The sequence below is a fragment of the Cyprinus carpio genome, chromosome A4, assembly GCF_018340385.1.
Source record: "Cyprinus carpio isolate SPL01 chromosome A4, ASM1834038v1, whole genome shotgun sequence".
NCBI lineage: Eukaryota > Metazoa > Chordata > Actinopteri > Cypriniformes > Cyprinidae > Cyprinus > Cyprinus carpio.
In genome coordinates, this window is record NC_056575.1 from 13,696,404 (window position 1) to 13,719,552 (window position 23,149).

The 23,149-nt window shown below is 38.4% G+C and overlaps 1 protein-coding gene and 2 long non-coding RNA genes across 35 annotated transcripts in view; 1 reads left to right on the forward strand and 2 right to left on the reverse strand.

Annotated features, from left to right (window-relative positions):
- Positions 1 to 11,331, forward strand: part of LOC109067996 (voltage-dependent L-type calcium channel subunit alpha-1C-like) — a 119,730-nt gene extending 108,399 nt beyond the window's left edge. For 15 of the 32 annotated variants that reach the window (XM_042741834.1, XM_042741818.1, XM_042741953.1 and 12 more), the window contains 13 exons: positions 58 to 214; positions 380 to 507; positions 637 to 733; positions 816 to 1,128; positions 1,758 to 1,885; positions 1,969 to 2,103; positions 3,291 to 3,631; positions 3,758 to 3,784; positions 5,228 to 5,344; positions 6,042 to 6,163; positions 6,266 to 6,363; positions 6,452 to 6,796; positions 7,608 to 11,331. In XM_042741834.1, the coding sequence (XP_042597768.1) occupies positions 58 to 214; positions 380 to 507; positions 637 to 733; positions 816 to 1,128; positions 1,758 to 1,885; positions 1,969 to 2,103; positions 3,291 to 3,631; positions 3,758 to 3,784; positions 5,228 to 5,344; positions 6,042 to 6,163; positions 6,266 to 6,363; positions 6,452 to 6,796; positions 7,608 to 7,958 (2,359 nt within the window). In that variant the 3' untranslated portion in view covers positions 7,959 to 11,331. Of the gene's footprint in view, positions 1 to 57; positions 215 to 379; positions 508 to 636; positions 734 to 815; positions 1,129 to 1,757; positions 1,886 to 1,968; positions 2,110 to 3,290; positions 3,632 to 3,757; positions 3,785 to 5,227; positions 5,345 to 6,041; positions 6,164 to 6,265; positions 6,364 to 6,451; positions 6,797 to 7,607 lie in introns of all 32 variants that reach the window. The other 17 variants (XM_042741961.1, XM_042741967.1, XM_042741882.1 and 14 more) reach the window with 4 other exon arrangements.
- Positions 2,048 to 18,968, reverse strand: LOC109103864. 2 transcript variants are annotated; one of them, XR_006156832.1, is made up of 6 exons: positions 18,330 to 18,968; positions 17,528 to 17,583; positions 14,795 to 15,060; positions 14,504 to 14,581; positions 14,105 to 14,251; positions 2,048 to 2,184 (listed from the first exon to the last, which is right to left on the reverse strand). It is a non-coding gene; the product is annotated as an uncharacterized LOC109103864 (long non-coding RNA). The 2 variants fall into 2 exon arrangements; XR_002020116.2 differs by lacking the exon at positions 2,048 to 2,184 and having other exon boundaries at positions 13,013 to 14,251.
- A 476-nt stretch (positions 18,969 to 19,444) lies between these two features.
- On the reverse strand, positions 19,445 to 20,987 carry LOC109086249. Its single transcript, XR_002017089.2, has 3 exons — positions 20,888 to 20,987; positions 20,594 to 20,666; positions 19,445 to 20,436 (listed from the first exon to the last, which is right to left on the reverse strand). It is a non-coding gene; the product is annotated as an uncharacterized LOC109086249 (long non-coding RNA).
- Between the last annotated feature and the right edge of the window lie 2,162 nt (positions 20,988 to 23,149).

A 23,149-nucleotide genomic window follows, 5' to 3' on the forward strand; every position in this document is an offset into this window, starting at 1 on the left:
TCTCTCTTTCACTCGTTTAATGTCTCTCTCTCACATTGAGCTTGTGTATTTCTGTAGGTGTGCAACAGGGGAGGCATGGCAGGAAATCATGCTGGCCTGTTCTCCGAACCGCCCGTGTGAGAAGGGGTCAGAGGTCAGCCACAACAGTGAAGACTGTGGCAGCCACTTTGCCATCATCTACTTTGTTAGCTTTTATATGCTTTGCGCCTTCCTGGTGAGTTGACATCGATATTCCTTCCCAGTAAGCAACTGTGTTATTGTAAATCAGCTGTGAAATCATCTCCACCAGCATGACATCCTTTACCCCCTCCGTACAGTGTTTACCGTATCCATAATAACAGAAGCAGCGGGTGTGATTCAGATCCTTCCTCTCCCACAGATCATTAACCTCTTTGTGGCCGTCATCATGGACAACTTTGACTATTTGACACGTGACTGGTCGATATTGGGGCCGCATCACCTGGATGAGTTTAAGAGGATATGGGCAGAGTACGATCCTGAGGCCAAGTCAGTCACTTCCTGTTTTGCCAGCTTTCACACATCTGCTCTATATAAGTTTCTAGATCTTCTTATTAATAATTCTAGAGTTTTATTTGTAGTGACTGAAACTGAGATACGAGTTTAATGTGGTTGCAGGGGACGGATAAAGCACCTGGATGTGGTGACGTTGCTGCGCAGGATTCAGCCTCCCCTTGGGTTTGGAAAGCTTTGTCCACATAGAGTGGCGTGCAAGGTACAAACACAAATTCTAAAATGGGGTAATTCTGTAGTGCGTTATACACATTACTTGACTTACTTAATCTGTATATCTGCAGCGGCTTGTGTCCATGAACATGCCTCTCAATAGTGACGGGACGGTGATGTTCAACGCAACTCTCTTTGCTCTAGTACGAACGGCTCTACGCATCAAAACGGAAGGTGTGAAAATGTCATATACACACGTGCAGTTCATAAGCATGCAGAAAATCAATTCACATGCCAACATACACGCACCGAAAAGTCACTGTTTGTATTTGTTTGTGTCAGGTAACCTGGAGCAAGCGAATGAGGAACTCAGGGCCATCGTGAAGAAGATCTGGAAGAGGACGAGCATGAAGCTGCTGGATCAAGTCGTTCCCCCTGCTGGAGGTGAGTGGCGACAAAAGGTCAAAGGTCAAGCATTACATTCAAAAGTTTGGGGTCGATAAGATTTTTCTTTGAAAGAAGCCTCTAGTTCTCACAAAGACTGCATTTATTTGGTCAAATGTACAGTAAAAACAACAATATTGTGAAATGTTAATTTAAAATTTAAAATACGTTTCCTCTTTCAATATCTTAAAATGCAATTTATTCCTGTGATTGCAAAACTGAATTTTCAACAGGCATTACTCCATGATCCTTTAGAAATTATTTTAATATGCTGTTTTTGTGTTTAAGAAACATTTCTTATTATTATCATTATTGAAAACAGTTGTGCTCTTTAATATTTTTTGTGAAAAACTGAGGATACTTTTCTAACTATGTACTCTGATACTTTTTTCAGTTTAATGCATAACTGTTGAATAAAAGTATTAATTTCTTTAACAAAAGTACTGAGCCCAAACTTGTGTAGTAAAAACAAAACAAAGGTGTCAACTTCAAGAAGCTGTCAAGTTTATCTAAAAAGTTTGAAACAATATATTTATGAACTAAAATAACAATGCAGGAAGCAACATAACTTCCAACCAGCACAACAAACTAAACCTGAGTGTGTGTGTGTGTGTTTCCTTGGCCAACAGATGATGAAGTAACAGTGGGGAAGTTCTATGCCACATTCCTGATTCAGGAATACTTCAGGAAATTTAAGAAGCGCAAGGAACAGGGCCTGGTGGCCAAAATTCCTCCAAAGACTGCTCTTTCATTGCAGGTGGGTACATAAACCATCAGCTATAACAGAAAAGTGTGTTTTGTTTGTATATGAATGCGCCTGTTTGTGTGTGTTGTGACCAGGCTGGCCTGCGTACACTGCATGATATGGGTCCTGAGATCAGAAGAGCGATATCAGGAGACCTGACTGTGGAGGAGGAGCTGGAGAGAGCCATGAAGGAAACCGTGTGTGCTGCATCTGAGGATGATATCTTCAGGGTAAAGGTCTGATGTTGCCTCTTGTTTCCTCTCCTCCGCTCTGCTCACATCATGGCTTCTGCTGCCGGAGCTTCTGCCCACCTGCATGAGACCATCAGCCAGATCTTCAAACCGGGCTGCGAAGGGTCACAGAGCTGCTTGTTTAGATTCTTTGCTCAGCATTGAGGGCTTAGAATTATTATTATTTTTACATTTTTTATTAGGACAACAAAATCATTATGTTCATATTAAGTTCATAACAGCGCTTTGCCCTCATCACACAGATCAGATGGTTATAAATGAGTCTTAAAGGAAAATCTAGATAGCTCTATTAAGAATTAGTAGTCATCAGTGATGTTAAAGTACATTTATAGAGGGGCGGTCACACTAGACTTTGAACGTGCGAAATTTTTTCGGACACCGCTGGCGAATATGGGCGGGAGCAGGTAACGGTCTCCCCTCAGTTATCACAACATGGATTAATGTGCTTGTACTGTGCCTTTTGCGACGGCGTCGAAAGCGTTTTATTATGTTTTACTATCTGTCTGTCTCTCTCTCTCTATAAATACATACACACTTAGCAATAAAAATTTATAAAATGTGTCCTCATTCAAATGTACCATCTGTTCCTGTTTCCATTGACACTCCGAACCATGCAGGTTTTTTTTTTTTTTTTTTTAATAATCTTTTAAAGATGTATTATGTAAAATAGGATGCTGCGCTATGGCTAAAATTAGCGCTTCCTTAATTTTTGAATTTCTGTACAGAGAGGTCACGCAGTGACGTATTGACATTCTACTGATCCCCCGTCTTCACGTGATGCGAATTCGCAGGTCAGAGTTCACCAAACTTGAACTTTGGAACGCAGCGAAATGCGATATTTATTTTTCGCATGAGCTTGCGTTTCCGGTTCTGACGCATTCGCATACGTATGAATGGAGTGATGTTAAAATACAATGTTAAACAGATTAAAAAAGTAGTAGTCATCAGTGATGTTAAAGTACATTTATAGACAGTTTAGAAAAGCCCAAAACAGAACAGGAAGTGAAAGTGTTTGTGTTCACAGAGAGTGTGTTCAAGACATGCTGTATGTAGTTATTGAAATCTACTGAAAAATCACTGGAGATGTTAACAGCAGGAGTGAATGGGGAGGGATGATGAGGTTTGTGTAAATGTGATCACTTTCATGCGTATATTTGTTTTTGCAGCGGTCTGGCGGTCTCTTCGGTAACCACGTCAACTACTACCACCAGAGTGACGGCCACGCCTCCTTCCCACAGTCCTTCACAACACAGCGGCCGTTGCACATCAGTAAATCCGGGAGTCCTGGCGAAACAGAATCTCCGTCTCATCAGAAGCTTGTTGACTCCACCTTCACTCCGAGCAGTTACTCTTCCTCAGGATCCAACGCAAACATTAACAACGCCAACAACACAGCCATCGGACACCGGTACCCCAAACCTACCGTCAGCACAGTGGACGGACACACGGGACCGCCCCTCACCACCGTCCCACTGCCACGGCCCACATGGTGCTTTCCTAACAAGAGGTATGATGACACATGCTTTCTGTAGTTGCCAATGCAAATATGAGTTAGTGGGGAGTTTTTCAGGTTTGCCAAAATCTGGTTCCTGATTGTGGTTTGTCTCACCCCTGATTGTCTCGTGTGGACCAGGAGCTGTTTCTATGACACTTTCATGCGGTACGTTCCTCACACAAAGTCCAAAAGAGACCTCATCACTTTGGAGGGCTGTCGTATGCTCTGTCCATACTGGGGTGGTTCTGAAGCTAAATGTGTGCAACACACACAGATCCACTCTAGCATTTACTAGCAGGATCTGTGAGCGGCTTTCCTGGTTGGCTGACAGCTAAATGAGCATGTGCTAGGACAGTGGTTCTTAACTGCTTTTTCTGTAAGAACCCAGATTTTACGTTCATTTTTTGAAGCTTTGTTCATGTTATTCTTGATGATAAGGGAAGGTTTCTACAAAGAACTCAGAAAAACAGTGTTATTATTGTAAATTAAAACTTTAAAATAATTTTTATTCATTGAAATAATGCAGAAATAAAATATAGCTTAAATTAGATAAATAACTGAAATAAAACTATTTTAAGTGCAGAAATTATTAAAACTGAAAAAAAAAAATTAAAATATAAAAATAAATAAACTAAGTCAAAAACATAAACAAATTACAAAGCTAAAAATTAAAAATCTACATGAAAATAAAAATGTAAAATATAGAAAGCTAATTCAGAATATTAATAAATATTATAATATATAATAGTATATATGCATAATAATATATAATACTAAAATAACACTACTGACAGATTAATTTGTAGCAAAATGAAAAAAAAAAATATGATAAAAGCACAAACAGTTACTACAATTTAAAATGAAAATATAAAAAGCTAATGAAAAATATTAATAAACACAGTAGTAGTATATAAGTAATACTAAAGTAACACTTTGATGGATGAGCCTTTTTATTTTATAATATGAAATTGTAGCCTGTTCATCATAACTAAAGATGATTAAATGGTTAGTTGTATTAGTTAGTTTTTCAATTATTTTCCTCTGCTGTCAGAACAGACTTCAGTCTCACTAGTTAAGAACTGCTCTGCTAGTCCATGTACTTGTTTGTGTTGGAGTTCGTCCTGCTGGTCATTTCCAGGCTGTACTGGAGGGGCTCTTCATTTAGACCCAAATACAAAAGCATCATTTTCACAAGCAGCTATGACTACTATTAAACTGAATGTACTACATTCATTTTTGTGCTAACAGATGCGGCGCAATCCTAAGAACAGGATACGCACTTAACTTCTGTTAGTGGAGCTCCAGTCTTTATGAAGTGCCCCTTGACAAACCTTTTCTCCTCTTAAATCTAATATCATAAGGTTTCGCTGCAAAAATAATAACAGTGCTTCTGTAATGTGACACAACCAGTTAAACCTGTGCTGTAAGGTTTGTTAGACATCATCAAGCTGCTATGATTGATTGTGTTCACATTATAATAGCCTTATGAGCGCTTGAGGAGAGAGTAACTGCTGTTATCTGTATAGGTGAGCTTTCCTCACTTTCTGAAGTCTTTCAACTTCTGCAATATGCTAATAGTTCACCTGTGTGTTTTGATGTTTTGTCTAGCTCTGATTCCAGTGACAGTCGTCTCCCTATAATCCGGCGAGAGGAAGCATCTACAGATGAGACGTACGATGAAACATTACTAGATGAGAGAGATCAGACCATGCTCTCCATGGACATGTAATACTTCATTCTTCTGTCTTCATTCATATCAGAATATTTAATACAACAATAAACCACAGGAGGCCGTGAGATACAGTTTAACATGACAGCATGACCTATATTTGCTTTCTATATATTGGAAAAGTGGCTTCCAAGCAGTGGTCATAATGGTCCCAAGAATATTATAAATAAGATTTTTATAAATAAATTAATAGTTTTATTAAGCAAAAAAAAAAAAAAAAACATAAAATTCATCAAAAGTGACAGTAAACATTTATATTAGATATTTATAATGTTACAAATGATTTCTATTTCAAATACATTTTGGAAAATTAAACTTTCTATTCATCACATACAGTACATCATAAAAAAATTGCATGTTTTCAATATTGATAAATGTTTCTTGAGCAGCAAATCACATATTAGAATGATTTCTGAAGGATCATGTGACACTAAAGTCTGGAGTAATGATCACAGCAATAAATTACATTTGAAAACATGATAGAAAAGACTTATTTTAAATAACATTTGACAATGTTTTTTACTGTATTTTTGATCAAATAAATGCAGTCTTGGTGAGCAACTTTCAAACTAAATCTCTTCAAATTTTTTGAAATATACATACATTTTGACCCAAACTCGACAGTTTTGTGAGATTCTGGCTAATTGATAGAATTATATTTTAAAGTTCTTAATGTGTGTTTGCGGGATGCAGGATGGAATTTCAGGATGAAGAGAGCAAGCAGTTGGCTCCCATGGTGGAGGCGGATGTAGGGGAGGAGAGGAGGCCGTGGCAGTCTCCACGGCGACGGGCCTTTCTCTGCCCCACTGCACTGGGTACATACACACACACACATTCATTACAGTTAATACAGATCAGAACAATCATTAGTTCAAATGTGACGTTGAAGTCAACTGCACATTTGCTTTTCAACACAGGTCGACGGTCTTCCTTTCACTTGGAGTGTCTGAGAAAACATAACAGACCTGATGTTTCTCAGAAAACAGCACTACCACTGCATCTAGTGCATCATCAGGTGAACTTATGCGTGCGTGCACACACACACGTGCTTGGCAAAGTTTTGTTTTTGTCCTTTTCACTTATTCACCTTCTGGTTTTTAAAGGCTCTGGCTGTGGCAGGGTTGAGTCCCTTGCTGAGACGGAGTCATTCTCCGACGCTGTTCACGCGTCTGTGTTCCACACCTCCTGCGAGTCCCAGCGGCCGTGGCGGGGGAGGGCCGTGCTACCAGCCCGTTCCGTCTCTGCGGTTGGAGGGCAGCGGATCTTACGAGAAACTCAACAGCAGCATGCCGTCTGTGAACTGCAGCTCGTGGTACAGTGACAGTAATGGCAACCACAGGGGGAGCGTGCAGAGGACGCAGCGACCCGTGTCCCTCACGGTTCCTCCGGTCACACGCAGAGACTCCATATCCGTGGCACATGGGAGCGCCTGCAGCCTCGTGGAGGCGGTAAGCCACGTTTTCTCTATCAAACTCAATTCCAGAGTTTAGATTCAACCTTAATTAAACACACCTGATCCAACTAATCAAGTCCTTCAGGCTTATTTGAAAACTACATGGTATGTGTGTTAGAGCAGGGCTGGAACAAAACTCTGCAGGGCTCTGGCCCTCCAGGAATTGAGTTTATTTTATTACACTTTATCTATTTGCATCTTGCCGTTTTCTCAAAAGGAGTTTTTTCTCATGCACTGAGCCAGCAATTTTCATGTCAGTAGCTCATACATACACCAGACTTACAGTATTTTCTGACTTGTGGAGTGATAAAAAAAGCTATCCAAAATCTCTCTGTAAAAACATTTAACTCTAGGTACAGTATTTTCTGACTTGTGGAGTGATAAAAAAAGCTATCCAAAATCTCTCTGTAAAAACATTTAACTCTAGGAAGTCATCAAAAAATTACATTTTGAACATGGTTTCATCCAAATGTCCAGATTTCTGTTGTAGAAATATGTCAAAAATTATTAAATGTACTGTGATTAATCAAGTGTAGAAAGTATCTGTGACATTTATTTAGTTACATTTTTGTAACCATACTTACCTACACCACACACAAAAATAATACATAGGAATTTTCCATTGCACAAAAGCTACACTGGAGTAAAGGGTTTTAGATTATTAAAATGTTCCTTACACTAAGAAAAGAATGGTTCTCTTCACTGCAGAAATGGTTCTTCTATGCATCATTGCAAAAACACCCTTAAGGAGCCTTTCATTTTAAGAGTATAAAGTGTTGAAAAGTTCTCGTTCGTTCTTTGCTCAGGTGTTGATATCCGAGGGTTTGGGTCACTATGCACAGGATCCCTCCTTCATCCAGGTAGCGAAGCAGGAACTAGCGGACGCCTGCGACATGACCATGGAGGAGATGGAGAACGCTGCCGACAACATTCTCAATGCCAACGCGCCACCCAATGCCAACGGAAACCTGCTACCCTTCATACAGTGCAGAGACACTGGCTCCCAGGAGTCCCGTTGCAGCCACACGCTGAACCTCTCGACCGCCACGGGCTCCGATGAGCTGCTGGGGGTGGAGTTAGAGTGCTCCGAGGGGGCGGGGCAGCGGAACAGCACTCTGATGGAGGACGAGGACATGGAGTGCGTGACCAGTTTGTAGGGGGAACAGCAGCACGGAGGACTTCCTGTGTCTTAGCCCAGCTCTCTCTGAGGACACTGCTGTCCTGCAGTCTGACCTGTCTGTTGCGTGTACCTACTGTAGGGGTATAAGGCCATTCTGCTTAGCTGAGACCGAGTTGGTTTTTAGTTCGTCCGTGTGTTTGCGAGAGCACGAGCGAGTAGGAGTGTGTACTGTACATGTTTGTGTGTGCGTTTCTAAAGTGCCTCACAGTTCTCACAACCTTGATTGCAGTAAGGAAACCCTGGCTGAGCAGGGAATGAAGGGAAAAGATGCGCTGCCGTTGCTCAAGCAGTGGGATAGCGAGTTTGCGCTGACTCGTGTGTGGCTGTAGGATTTGGAGGCCACATCTTCGGCGTTGACGTGTGGTGCCGAGCAGGTGGATCTTGAGGACCGTGTCGGGAATTTGCCGCCCGGGTTCGAAAGATGTTCAGAGGGACACATTGGAGTGGCTCTCTCTTTCCTTTCATGGGGCTGTCCAACCATCCATCCATTCATCAGGAGAAGTGTCGTTTGCAAGCGCCCTCATGTCATCCTTCTCCTTTAAGGCTTTCTCTTGTGTTCAGATGATGATTTTTGCTGCTTTTTGAGTTTGATTTCTACCCACAATTCTCTAGTTAGCTTTTCTGTTAATCAGCGGAAGACTGAACTCCCTGAATTGCTCTCTTTTTTCGTGTACCGTTACGGCTTTCAGGCAGCTGCTAGCTGTGCAAGGTACAGGTCATTGCATCAGTGGCCTTTTATTCCAGATCTGCTTCAGTTTTTATTTCCTTTTTTTTATTTTTCAGCATTTAGTGTTCGTAATGTTGTTTATCTTGGATTGCACACAGATGAATGCTGTTTTATTTCTTCCTAAATTATTATTATTATTGAAGGCGTTTAAGATGTTTATGCCAGATGCAGTGTTGTGAATCTAATGCCTCTTACAGACACAAAAAAAATATTTATTTATTTATTCCTGTCAGAGGTGAAGCGTGTTCTGCCGGGGGTTTATTGGTAGCTCACAAGCTGTAAATGAGCGGTGTCACTCTCCTTGGACTCACGTTTGCTCTGAAACTACTGATGTTTCTTCACTGCTGATCATTCAGCCGACAGCTGCGATTCTGTCACGATCCCACCTGCTCGACACAGGGAACAGCAGATCTTCGGAAGGTCAGTAAAGGTGCACTTTGAGGAGATTAAGAGTGGAGTATTCAGGGATGTCTGGGTAGCGCATCATTTAAAAAACAAAACAAAAAAACTCTGCTGTAGTTCACACAGGGCTAAATATATGACCATCATTATGAAAGTACCAACATCAGCAGTGTCATCATCATACAATGTTATTGATTGCTATTATTATGATTATTATTGCTATTATTGTTAAGGATATTTTTCTGCTGGGTTTAGCACTGTTTCCATGCAGTTCGGCAGACACACAGAGAACTACTTATCAATCTATTATGCAAATAAGGTGTTGAAGCGTTAACATTGTGTTGGTAATGTGTCGACGGGATGGAAGGCGTCCCCTAAACACATGCGCTGATGAGAAACCTGACCAATCCACTTCCAGGCGTCTCTCTGTTCATGCCACACTAGACCGGGTTAGAAGTTCTGTCACCGTTTTGCACACAACTTCAGACGATATGAATTTCTCTTTCAATGTATGAATAGATAATTGATTATTTTTGTCTAGCTAACTCTTCACTTTCTACACTGAGCGTCTTGGCGTTTTGTTCCAGGCCTCGAACATCGCATTCAATCTCAGTCTCCAGTCCTGTGCCGGTTTTATTTATTTGTAATTTTTTTGAATGAGTTCCTGAATGTTTACAGGAGGTCTCTGCTCTGAGGAAGATGCAAAGCTTGTGGAAAAAAAAAAAAACGTGACAAATGTAGCCAGAACCCACCTGCTCTGTTCCAAAGCCGCCACCACACCCTCATATCTCCTACACACGTGCCATATGTCATTGTGAGGCTGTCCCAGGCATATTTCGAGGCCTTGGTTGTGTACGTGTGCGAGTTTCTCCATGTTTAGCATATGCAGAGTGCGGAAACGAGCGTGCTTGTGTGGTGTTCGTGCAGGATGAGTGTGTGAGTGCATGCGTATGTGCTTGCATACCACAAGATATGCAAAAACAATGCAATAACTTTGACTGTACAACAGTTTCCTTCAGAACTACAGCTGTACAAAAATCTAAGATACAGAGAGAAATATATTCACTGTTGTGTATTAAGTTACAGAACTTTAAATTGAAGAAACCTGTCATACTTGAAATCGGGTGCATTTGAGTATTGAGTATTTTGAAATAATCTTGTGCGGGTCAAGTTTGGTTCGATGTTTTTTCTTCTGTTGGTTTCAATTATCTCTGCATGAGGATTCTTTTGGTGTGCCAAGTGTTCTGAGTAACTATTTTTTTGTTGTTGTCGTTTTCATTTGAAACACTGAGGAAACACTGATGACGAGGAGCGAAGGTGTAAATACAGACGGAGGAGAGAAGCATCTCGGTGTGAAAATGATTTTGCATATCTTGTGCTCAGCTGAAAGGTGCATGATACGCAAGAGCAGCTCTCTCTCTTTCACTCTCGCTGTTTCCCCCTTTATCTTTTCATTCGCGTACCCTCCTTGTCCTTTCTTCGGCAGACATCACAGTGAAGGCGTTTTTTCACGGCACCCGTGCGCCGGTGAACGGGCTCACTTTAAATAGTTGGTCATGCACATAAATTCTCGCCATTATTTGAGGCTGCAAGCGGAAACATTAGAAATCCCCTTTCTTTTCTCAAGTCTCATGGACAATCTGCGTTCGGCGAGGAGATTTAGGTTGGAAATAATGGATTTGGATGCTATGCTTGAATTTTTTTTGTTCTCGTTTTTGGTCGTGTTTGCATGGAGTCTAAAGAATCGAACTAGCGGACAGAGTCCTCCTCTCCCTTCATTAGCCAATGATTGTATATTTTTATAGACTTATAGAAAATAATTAACACATGAAAAGAGACCATATAAACTCATCTATATCTGCTGAATGTCAGGGTTAAAATGGCTACACACAACCGTGTTTGAGAATGTATGTAGTGACTACGTATAGATAGAGAAATATAGAGTAAATCATTCATATTTACCGCAGTAGCTCCTTTTGAAACTCTGGTCGTACGGCCTGTTATTAAACAGGATGGTTGGGTGTTTTTACTGAGGGAGGAGTGCAATGAGATTAATCATGTGATTTTGAATCCGAGGGCTTTTTCACAGCTGCTTTATTCAGATCAACACATCACTTTCCCCTCCGAGCACCTGCACATGATAGAACAGTGTGGAAAAGCCACGAGCTTTCATGACACAAAAGCAGCGCCTGTGTTGAATGAATCCTCTAATGAATGAACACAGAGAGCTGTCTGCTCAGGCCTTGGGGAAATGTACCAAATATTTGACTGAATATTTTATTAATTGCTGAGTGAGGTTTTTGCCCAAATCGTTGTAATGTAGCTTTTCCTCTGTCAGAGAATCAGAAGTTATTTTCTATATTTTAATATATGAGAAATATTTATCAGATGGAGGTTATTTGGCACTTGTTGGAGGGAATGTGGGTGACGTAATGGATGACATTTCAGCAGGGAAGTGTAGGTTGCTCTCCTGATGGACTTTGATTGATTGTGGCTTGTATTTCGGTTTGCCGTCTGTAGCAGTAGCGCACAAGTTTCCCCAATAGAAAAGCGTATATTGAAAGAAATGATTTTATGTATGCATTTACTGCTTAATATTTTTGGAAATATAATACCCTCAGAAAAGAGTAAACTATCCATAGCAAATGAGCAGCATTGTTACAACCATTCAAGTTCACAACACATTACAGTTAAACAGTTTTTTTTTTTATTGATTTTTATTTGGATAAACCCAGTAATGCATGAACACAAAATGTTAGTGGATTTATTAAGGATGTTTGTAGTTCAAGTATCCATTGGGGCCGTCCGGTGTTTCTGGGTTCATGCGTGTTCGTATGCCAATTCTGCATGTGTTGGACTGAAGGAACGTGCCGTAGGGTTGACCTTTGACCCAGAGAAAGCCTGGACAGGTGCAATGTCTGCCCTCTGGTTTAACCTTTGTGTAGCACATATCTCTAATGTCCTCCTTTATATGACTGTTAATTTGATATTATAAGTTAATGTAGTGCGTTTTAATGATAAACTAAAAGCTAAGGTGGTGATGCAATAATCACAATTTGCACATTTAAACCACGTTTAGTTTGACACATCGTACACATAATCCAAGTAAAGGATGAATTTATGCATAGATTTTAGCTGTCGTGTAAATATTAATTTCGCCCTAAGCTCAAAACGTCAATCTTGCCATAGTTTCATTTCAACAGGTGGGACCATAATGCAGATTTGTTCAGTGTTTTTTAGGGCACTGATGCATTTGAAACCCAAAACTGTGGGTAGGTGAATGCAAAACTATTTATATGAACCAATTTGAGGTTTTCGAGTGGCATTTCCACGCTTCTAGTTCCACCCCGCGAATGTAGCACTAGAGACAGAAGGAGATGGGCAGAACAGTAACGATTATGATGAGGAGCTCAAAGAGTTAAAATTGCACAAATCTCCATGTATGAGTGAACCTTTTAACAACTTATTCTTTACCACATTCTGCTTTCTTTCTGCAGAGATGGAAGTAATGCTCTGTTTGATGGCGTTGAGCTCTGGGCTTGATTTGTTGGGTCTCTTTTTCTCTAATGGGTGGCAGGACTGAGGGAGTTGACTCCCTGATGGGACATTCACATGGGGCGTTGGCGTCAACGCTTGATGGAGGGCGTGTCTGAAGCTTAGCGCATACGCGATCGTCATAGTGACAACAGCCAATAACATTGGACCGCAATTGGTTAGCGCCTGAGCTAGGCTATTTGCATAAGGTGATCTGATTGGCTGGCGCCTTGTTGGCGCTTGAAAAGTTGAGAAATTTTCAAATTCTGACACGAGCAACGCCAGTGATGTGCTGCACACACACACAACAAATCACTTCAACAAATCATGACACCAACCAAAAAAAAAAAACAACAATCAACAACGACGACGTCCCATTTGTATGTACCGTGACACTCACTCATCTACAGATGCAGCCCACAATTCTTTCTGTTATAGAGGCTGAAACCCGAATCTGCATTACACTATTTTCCTGCGGTCGGAGGTGATTTGGTTTACGTTTAACCGCTTAGGACTCACAAAGGGAGGAATCTTTGAGCGGATCGTCTCAGTTGCTTTATTTCTGGTGACCACACGAGCAGCTTCTGTAGTCTTGATTGACGGTGCGGATGGGAAGTGTAGTCTTGAGGTCCTGATCTGTTTGTTAGATTAACGAGCTGAATTAAAATTAGACGTGCATCATGCTTTTGGTAGAATTCGAAGGCATCAGTGCTGACCATTCAGGTCTCTCACGAAACACCGTCAGAGGTCATTCACATTTTGGACTATTTAACAGAGTTTAGACCCCAGGTGTTATTGAAAACTGTGAGACGTCTGCATGGTCTGTCATCCCCTCCTCTACTTTTGCTGAGACTCTTTTGTTTCATTTCATCATTCTTTCATTTGTTCATTTAGATTTTAAAAAGAATACGCTACGTTAATCTGAAGATTCAATCACTTTTTCTACTCCTATTTTCAAAAAAAAAAAGTGAAATGAAAAAAAAAATTGGATTTGTAAATAAGTGATTGTACAGTTTGTATCTGTATCTGTCAGTCTGTCTTTGGTGACAGAGTGTGTCTTGCTTATAACGCACGCTACCAGTAAATAAAAACTAAAAAATATCTTTAGATTGTATGGTTCTTGACAGGAAGTTTTAAATTAATCTCTGCTGTATATTCCTGTAATATTGCATTTTTATCTGAGGAATGATGTTATTAAACAATTGCAAATAAAGTGAATTTCCTAAGGTATGGTTCTTCTGTGTCTTATGAAGGTTTACAACAAGGTCCTCAGGTAAGATCTCACCTGACCAACGTTCTTCCAACCAGCAGAGCTTCTAGATACACTATTTAAATTCAGATGTTGTGTTATGATCACAGCATGATATTGTAAATGACAAATTATATTAAATCAAAATAGAAATCTGTAAAATAATTTATAGAAATGCAGCCTATGTAGATCACAATGCGTGTCTGCATACCTCCTGGGTTTCTGTTTAGCTGGACGAGTGCATGTCCTCGTGGTTGATCACCCGTGACACTCCGTGATGAAGTGTAAAGAACAGATCTGGATTCAGTCCATGATTCACCGTAGCCTCACACAAACGTGCTGGAGGGTCAAGGTAATGCTGAGAGAGAAACAAACAGAACGGAACAACATGCAATTATATACACACATTACTCTTTGTGGTTAGCATATTTTTGAAAGAAGTCTCTTATGCACATCAAGACTGCATTTATTTGTCCAAAAATTCAGTATAACAGTAATACTGTGAAATATAATTACAGCTTAAATGAACTGTTTTCTACTGTAACTTTAATTATTTATTATTATTTTTTTATTTAAAAAATGTGAATGCCAATGTGAATGCTACGCGGACCAGTGATGTTTCGCCTGAATGTCCATGTGAATCTGAACAGCCTCTTCAGGCTCCACATGCTGAGACTTCATGATTCCTCTAAGCAAAACAAACCATGACATTAATATACTTCAGTTAAAAACACACATCTAGTTTTTACATTTACATTTATCCATTTAGCAGATGCTTTTATTCCAAGTGACAAAAGAGGAACAAAAGTAATTCTTCAAGGAACCAACAATATTCATAATAAGCAATGCGAGGTTTATTTGACATCTAGATCAGGAAGCAAACTGCTCTTTAAGGTCTTACCAGGGCAGGTAAGCTCCAGTCGGGATGGCAGCCAGGTCAAATGGTCCAAAGTGTTTTCCAATCTCTTTAAATGCTGAACAGTATCCCGTATCCCCAGCAAGACAAAACGACAATGCGGTCCTACGATAGTCCAGCTTCCCCAAAAGTCAGAACCACCAGTCCTGCCATCTCCACCAGTACAGTGGCATGACCCAGCCTCTCTGCCCACACTGATCTGGCCTCTGGATAAAATATGGCTCCAGAACCGGCAACTCAGGGTCTAGAACCTGAGGACAGAAAACAGAAAACATTTTGAATTCTTTTTTCCCCTTCCCCTTTACATTGAGTTTTAATAATGTGAATAATTTTTATTTAAGTATTTATATAAATTTTACATTTTAATTATACACTTGATGTATTATAAAATGAATTAATGAATGTAAAATTTTATAAACATTTAAATAAAAAAATCTTATATTTGTATATACATTATTATATATTTGCTTTTATACAACTATTGATCATTCTAAATCCATAAATTATAAAACATAATGTACACTTTATATGAATTTTTTTTATATTCATAATTTTATGATTTATTTACACATTTATGAATTAATACAAAATGTTATAAATTTACTGTTCTATAAAATTGACATTTTATATTTATAAATGTAATAATTGTATATTACGTAATTGTATAACAATTTAAACATTTAGAATAATTATAAATAGGTATAAAAAAAGTAAATGTGTAATCATAGATATATAAATATAAAATGTAATCATTCTATATAAATGCATATTACATTTTACATTTATAAATGTATAATTATAAATAGGTATAAAAAATAGATTAAAATGTAGATAAAATTCAATATAATTATAAACGTATAAATATACATTTTAAAAACTGAACATCAATATATAAAGAAATATATAATTCAATGTAACAGTATACTAAAAAAAGTAAGCGTGATCAGCTTAGAATGCATTTTCAAATCCACATTGACTTTATCCATATGCTTCCATAAGACTAGTGGCAGTAACAATGCATAGAAAATGTGTGAATCAGAATTCTATCACATTAATTTTCCTCATGTGAATTAATTCATGAAATGTGTCAATGTAAGTTGAATATGTGGAGGAAAGTAGAAAAGCACACACATCTGCTATCACTGCGTGCTGTGCATGTGGAAATTAATTGATTTGAGTATTTGAACAGCAGGGATTGTATATGCCCTTTCTTATGCTGTTAGGAAACTGGCAGTCAGTCATCAAATATATTATTGGAAAACAACCTTTCAGCCCAGGGTGAAGTCATTCTGTACTTTAAAAATGGTGAGCAGTGTGCAACAACCTTTGAACTTATTCTGTATCTTGCAATCAACATGATTATTCTCTTAATATTCAAAGTTAATAAATAAACAATGTGGGGTGCACGTCAAAACAAATACTTCTTTCTGAAGAGGTGAAATGAAATGTGAATGACATTTTGGGATGGCACTCAGGGTGGACAATCAGATGTCAGGATCCACCACTGACGTGGACCACAGTGTGTAAAAAAAGACCATGCACTGTAACTTAAAATAATAAATTGTTAGAGAGATGACTTTACCAAAATGCTGTGACGTTTAACCTAGTAATGGTGAGTTTGTAGAACTTTTTGGAATTATAAATACTACTTTGGAATTATAATACTACTTTTAACCTACAAGCACTTAATATATAATACTACATAATATAAACACTACTGCACTTTTCATCCATCCACCACATATAGATTGTACATATTGCTTTTCAATTAAGGAGTCCTGAGCTCAAATCCCACTATTGCTAATTTACTGCTAAAGTCTTGGGTTCAAATACCACCACTGCATATTATAACAACAATTTGGGTCAACATATCTAACAAAACAAACACAGAATAAAAAGCTCAACCTGAAATCTATGGCTCAGAGGATAATTGTTTGCCTACAGTAGATGAAACTCTTGGTTCAAATCCAAGCATTAGTAATGTTATGTATTTTCATAGCTTGTTTTTTTTTTTTTTTTTTAATCATATTCCCAACCAAAAATATGCAACAGCCTCTGAGATTCAGTAGCTCAGCAGGTAAAGTGTTGCTTTGTAATCAAGGAGTCCTGAGTTCAAATCCCACTATTGCTAAGGTAAAAAATTCCATGTTGCATTATAAACAACAAAGTGCCTCAAATGCTAGCCTTTACTGTGAAAGCCACAGTGGTGCAGGTGGCTAAACACACGCTAATTGCACACATGGATGCGCTAGAGCTGTGGGTTCAAATCCCACCTCTACATCACAGCTTTAAAGCCTTAATTTTATACTTTATTTGAAATGCACAGAAGTATAAGTTCCTTCACATGCCAGGACAAGAGATCTGTGGCTCACAGGTATGAGCGCTGCCTCACGGTTTCAGAGGTTGCTGGTTCGATCCCAGCCAGATCTCTGCGATATGAATGAATGGTGTGGTGTGACACCCAAAGGAGGGGGATACCAGTGCGGTCTTCCCCTGGAGCTTCCAACATGATGTCCAGCAGTGGTTATGCTTTTAGCAGACTGAAAAAAAAAAAAAAAAAAAAAAAAAGCACCTGTATAAAATTTCACACTCGCCGTCCATTCCCCACCTACTTAGGTTACCATCATTTGCTTTTTAAAGGCGTCACCCTTCAAAAAGAAAATGATGGTAACCTACACATTCAATACCCAACAACACACATAAACACATTATAATTACCTGTCCATGAGCAGATGTTTCCCAAAACTCTGTATCGTCCAAACTCACCCCTTATTCTGTAAAGACAGAAATAAACAAAGACTCTATACTGTATGTACAATAACATTATAAACCTTTAAAAATAGATCATGTGGACATCAGTTAGAAGTTTTGCCTTAAAACACTGAAAACTAAAAAGATATATAATCCACATTCAATCTACATTCAGACATTTGCTAAGGTAATATTATCTATATATATATATATATATATATATATATATATATATATATATAAACATATAAAGATATATAAAATGACCCACACTGAGTATATTATCAGAAGCATTAATAATTGTCACCAACCTACTCAACAAACAAAAACAAAAATAGAAAAACAACACTTACCACAATAAAACAACATCATAAAAACAAAACTTAATCGACTCCTTCATGCCTTCAAACATGCTTAGCTGTCAAATCACTATAGATTCATATTATCAAGGCAATGCAACAACTATCGATTTAAATCACTGTTCTGAAGGTCTGACACTGGAATTTAGCAAGAGAGCCCTCAAAAAAATCAAAAAAATCAACCAACTAACACATCAAGGACATATGCCTTCAAACATGCTTAGCTGTCAAATCACTAGTACTTAAAGAATTGACAGCGTGTCAAAAACATCACCCAAATTCTCCAGCAAGCACATTAAAGACCTGCTTTGACATGTCAGAAAAACGATACTTCACTACAAACTTAAATAACGCTAGATAAGTACTAGCGACCTTACAAGAGAAGCGCGCTTGTGCGTAAAATCACTTACAGGTGAGTAGCGTGACATCCTCCTTTCATGCACTTTACCGCAATATATGATGGTTTTGTTTAATGCTGGCCTCAAATATGTGCTGTTGAGTCACATTTATAGTCTCTCACGGAGCTGTCATGTGAAGAATCTTCGCTTTCACAGCTTTAAAGCGGTTTGAAGTTGTTGACACTGCGCTCAGGTGTCACGCTGGCAGTGATGCACAGTTCGCCGGAGGCAAAGTCCGCTTGCGCCCCTAGTGGAGCGGACGACAAACTGCAGGTTACCTCTCCACCAGACGAGTCGTGTTATAGTGCCACTAGACTGGAAATTACTTCAGGTTTGCTCACTAACTCAACACTTAAACTTCTAGCTTACTTTAGCGTTTACACACTCAAGCAGATTTCTATTTATCACGCTGAATATAAGACAGATGAAAACAGTGGTCAGCGGCTCCCTCTTGTGGTCAGTAAGTGTAGCGGATTTATTCACCGAGACGCCAAACTCGAAGAGAGTCGAAGGTGAGAGGACGCAAATGTGTGGATTTATACATGTTAAAAGAAATCTATCATTTTGTTAGGATCATGGAGCATTGGAAACATAAACATGGAATCTAGCAGTTAATGGACTCAGATCAGATCTCGACTGATGGGGTGAAATACCTGAAGCCACAAACTCGAAACAAAAACACAAAAAAAAAAAAACAAAAAAAATCCACGATAAAATATCTTCAGTGTCTGTTTTGAGTGGTTTATCTATTGGTAAAGTATACATATATAATTCATTTACATCAAAACTTAAATTTCTAGTAACAGCACACAAGACAGAACTCCATTAAACACAATTACTTAGCAACAGAACACATAAAACATCCTCCACAACAAGAATAACATCAGCAGGACTAAAAAAAAGAAAAGCAACTACCCTACCCTTTTTTATAATATTTTTTTTTTATAATTAACAAAAAACAATAATATATAACATGTTTATTACTGTGTGCTGAACATGGGAAATCTCTCATACTTGAGAGTACTGGTTCAAACCCTGTAATTTATAACATGTTTAAAATTGTCATTAAAAATTGTCATAAAAAATCTGTGGCTCAGACCAAAACTCACTGCCTCACAATATAAAAAAAAATCTGTGGCTCAGATGATAATTGTTTGCCTTTCATGCTATAAACTCTTGGTTTGATATCATACCACCAAAACTCACTGGCTCAGTATATAATTTTTGCTTTTTAATCATGGAGTCCTGAGTTCTAGTCCCACTATTGCTAAGGTTAAAAATGTTGTGAAAGCCGCAGTGGCTCAGGTGGTTAAACACATGTTAACCTCACACATGGATGCACTAAAGTCTTGAGTTCAAATCCCACCACTGTGTATTATAACAACAGTTTGGGTCAACATATCTAACAAAACAAACACAGAATAAAAAGCTCAACCTGAAATCTATGGCTCAGAGGATAATTGTTTGCCTACAGCACATGAAACTCTTGGTACAAATCCAAGCATTATTAATGTTATGTATTTTCACAGCTTGTGGTTTATATATTATATATTTTAATCATGTTCAAAACAAAAAATACAAAAACAGCATCCGAGATTCAGTAGATCAGCAGGTAAAGTGTTGCTTTGTAATCAAGGAGTCCTGAGTTCAAATCCCACTGTTGCTAAGGTTAAAATTTTCACGTTGCATTATAAACAACAAAGTGCCTCAAACGCTAGCACTTGCTGTGAAAGCCACAGTGGCTCAGGTGGCTAAATACATGTTAACTGCACACATGGATGCGCTAGAGCTGTGGGTTCAAATCTCACCTCGGTGTGTTGGGATACAATCACTACACCACAGCTTTAATTTGATACTTATGTTAAACACAAAGCTCACAAACAGGTGAACAGTGAAGTATAAGTTCCTTCACATGTCAGGACAAGAGATCTGTGGCTCACAGGTATGAGCGCTGCCTCACGGTTTCAGAGGTTGCTGGTTCGATCCCAGCCAGATCTCTGCGATATGAATGAATGGTGTGGTGTGAGTGAAGGGTGCACCCAAAGGAGGGGGATACCAGTACGGTCTCCCCCTGGAGCTTCCAGCATGATGTCCAGCAGCGGTTATGCTTTAGGCCAGACTGAATTTTTTTAAAAAGCTGTATAAAATTTCACACTCGCCGTCCCTTCCCCACCTACTTAGGTTACCATCATTTGGTTTTTAAAGGTGTCAAAAAGAAAATGATGGTAACCTACACATTCAATACCCAACAACACACATAAACACATTATAATTACCTGTCCATGAGCAGATGTCCAAAATTGGTTTAAGTTTCCCAAAACTCTGTATGGTCCAAACTCACCCCTTATTCTGCAAATACATAAATAAACAAAGACTCTATACTGTATGTACAATAACATTATAAACCTTTAAAAATAGATAATGTGGACATCAGTTAAAGTTTTGCCTTTAAATACTGAAAACTAAAAGATCCTCTATAATCTTGAAGGTGTAACCCCTTCAAAAAGAAAACGATGGCAACCGACACATTTACTTCCCAACAACACACAGTCACACATTAAAAACGTTACCTGTCCATGAGCAGATGTCCATTATTATGGCGAATGTCAGTCCACGTCTCTTAGAAATTTGTATGGTCCAAACACTTATTCCTTATTCTGTAAAGAAAAAAAACATGAATAATCAAAACAAGATAAGACATAAACATTCATATTGCATGTAACTTTCAATTGTACAAGAGAACTATAAATCTCCATTTACACATTTGCTGCCTCAAAATAGCAAAAAAAATTACAGAGAGAAATGCAAACTTCTTAACTGATAAATTATTGTTAATAAAAAAGACATTATATATCAAAAATGCATTGTATATTTTAAGAACAGTGGTACTGAAAGCAAATGTGTGAACAAATGAGCAAATCAAGTGCAAAGCAGAAGCTACGTGTCAGTCACTGTCTGTAAATGTACAATAGTCCAATATGAATGGCAGCATATTAATTTTACATGTCCTCTATTATTCAGTTTTACATTTCGAAATGACATCAAAATGTCTCTGTGCTGTAGGTCTAATCATCTTATACTATATAGCTAAAAGTAGGAAAATCGTGAAGCAGTGGGGGCACATCACTTTTTTAAAATAGCTACAATAACATCAGCAGAGATCAATGGAACTGACTACTTTTTATCTTACATACGTAAATAAAGCTACTGGCTTTAATTCATATCAAAGCATCTATTACTGATTAATTTATACATGCTTGAATGCATGAAAGTAATTTTACAAGAAAATCGTGCTTTATGAGGAAAGAGACTACTTACATTAAAAGTAGACAGTAAGCTTTCAAATGCACTGTGTACTTGTTAAATCTGTTCAAACGTGTGTAGTGCAGACTGTTTATAAGTGACACATTGCTAAGGACGCAAAGGTGTCATGCAGAACGTGAACCGCGTTTACGCCCCTAGTGGAGCAGATGGCAAACAGCACTTCAGTATCTAGCTAGCGGAGGAGTTATTTTATAGTCTTTATCTCTTTACTGTAACATAAATATGATCATTTTATATGAGTTTGGGTTGGTGGAGGCGTCTGTTCTTAATGCCTAAGTATCCCATATTGAGACCAGTTTCGTCACATGCTACTTGTTACTTTTCTCAAGGAACAGCCGTTCAAAAAAGTCCGTTCAATAAATATCATACAAATATAACATACATAAAATACAAAATTAAAATACATAAATAAATAATATAAAACATAAAAAACCACTTACAAACACATTCTTATTTTACAGTAATAAAAAATATGGCATGTTGCATTCTCACATCTGACATGTATTTTCTGTCTGTGGATAGTTGCTATGGTTGTTTAATAATAACATTGCAGAACTCTTGTGTTAAGGGAGGAAACAGGTCAGCAGAAGGTTTCTGTGAGAAACAGATTGCAGACCATGTTATCCGCCCCAACAGACAGTAATAGATCACAGATTTCTGGGTGGATAATCTCGTCATAGGCTGGACAGATGTCACATGCAGCACAGCAGATCATCCAGGCATTTAGTGCACAGACTAATCCACTGTTTTGAGCTTTATTACAATCTCTCCACGTGGACACATTAACAATGCACTCTGATCTGAGTGGTCAAAATGTTTCTCTCCTTCTCAAGGTTAGTTTTGGGTAAAGGCACATTAAACAAATGTGTGTGTGTGTGTGTGTGGAGACGTTTATATATATATAAATATATATAGACGTGTATATATAGCCTATATATATATATATACACACACACACATGGTCGGACTTACCATTGGGCTTGACTGGGCTGCAGCCCATGGGCCCCGCCATGTAGGGTCCCCGCCTGTGCCCGTTTTTGTTTGTTTGATTTATTCAGTTAGATGCCAGTCAGAAAATATTAGTTGCATTACCACTGCGCACGCAAGGGCTAAACGGTCCAGCCAGGGCTAACAGCTTCCAACTACGACCTCCAAGGCATAATCAAACAGCATTGTGTGGAGACGTTTATATATATTTAACAGCACATACATAAATATAAATATAAAATCACAAAAAGAAAAATAATCATAAAATTACTTGAACAGCACATATAGAAAGATAATTATAAATTCGTGAAATGTTCATGCCTCATTTCATTACAGATGATGATTCTATATTATATTAATATCTCCCTAAATTATGCGATCTGAAGTTTTGAGAGCTCTCTCCCATCTCACAGCCATCACAGTGAGCAGAAATGTCATCAAAATGATTTAAAAAAATTAAAAACAGCCATTTAATGAGTTTCTGTTTTCATAATACATGCATATGATAGGAATTAGCCTAT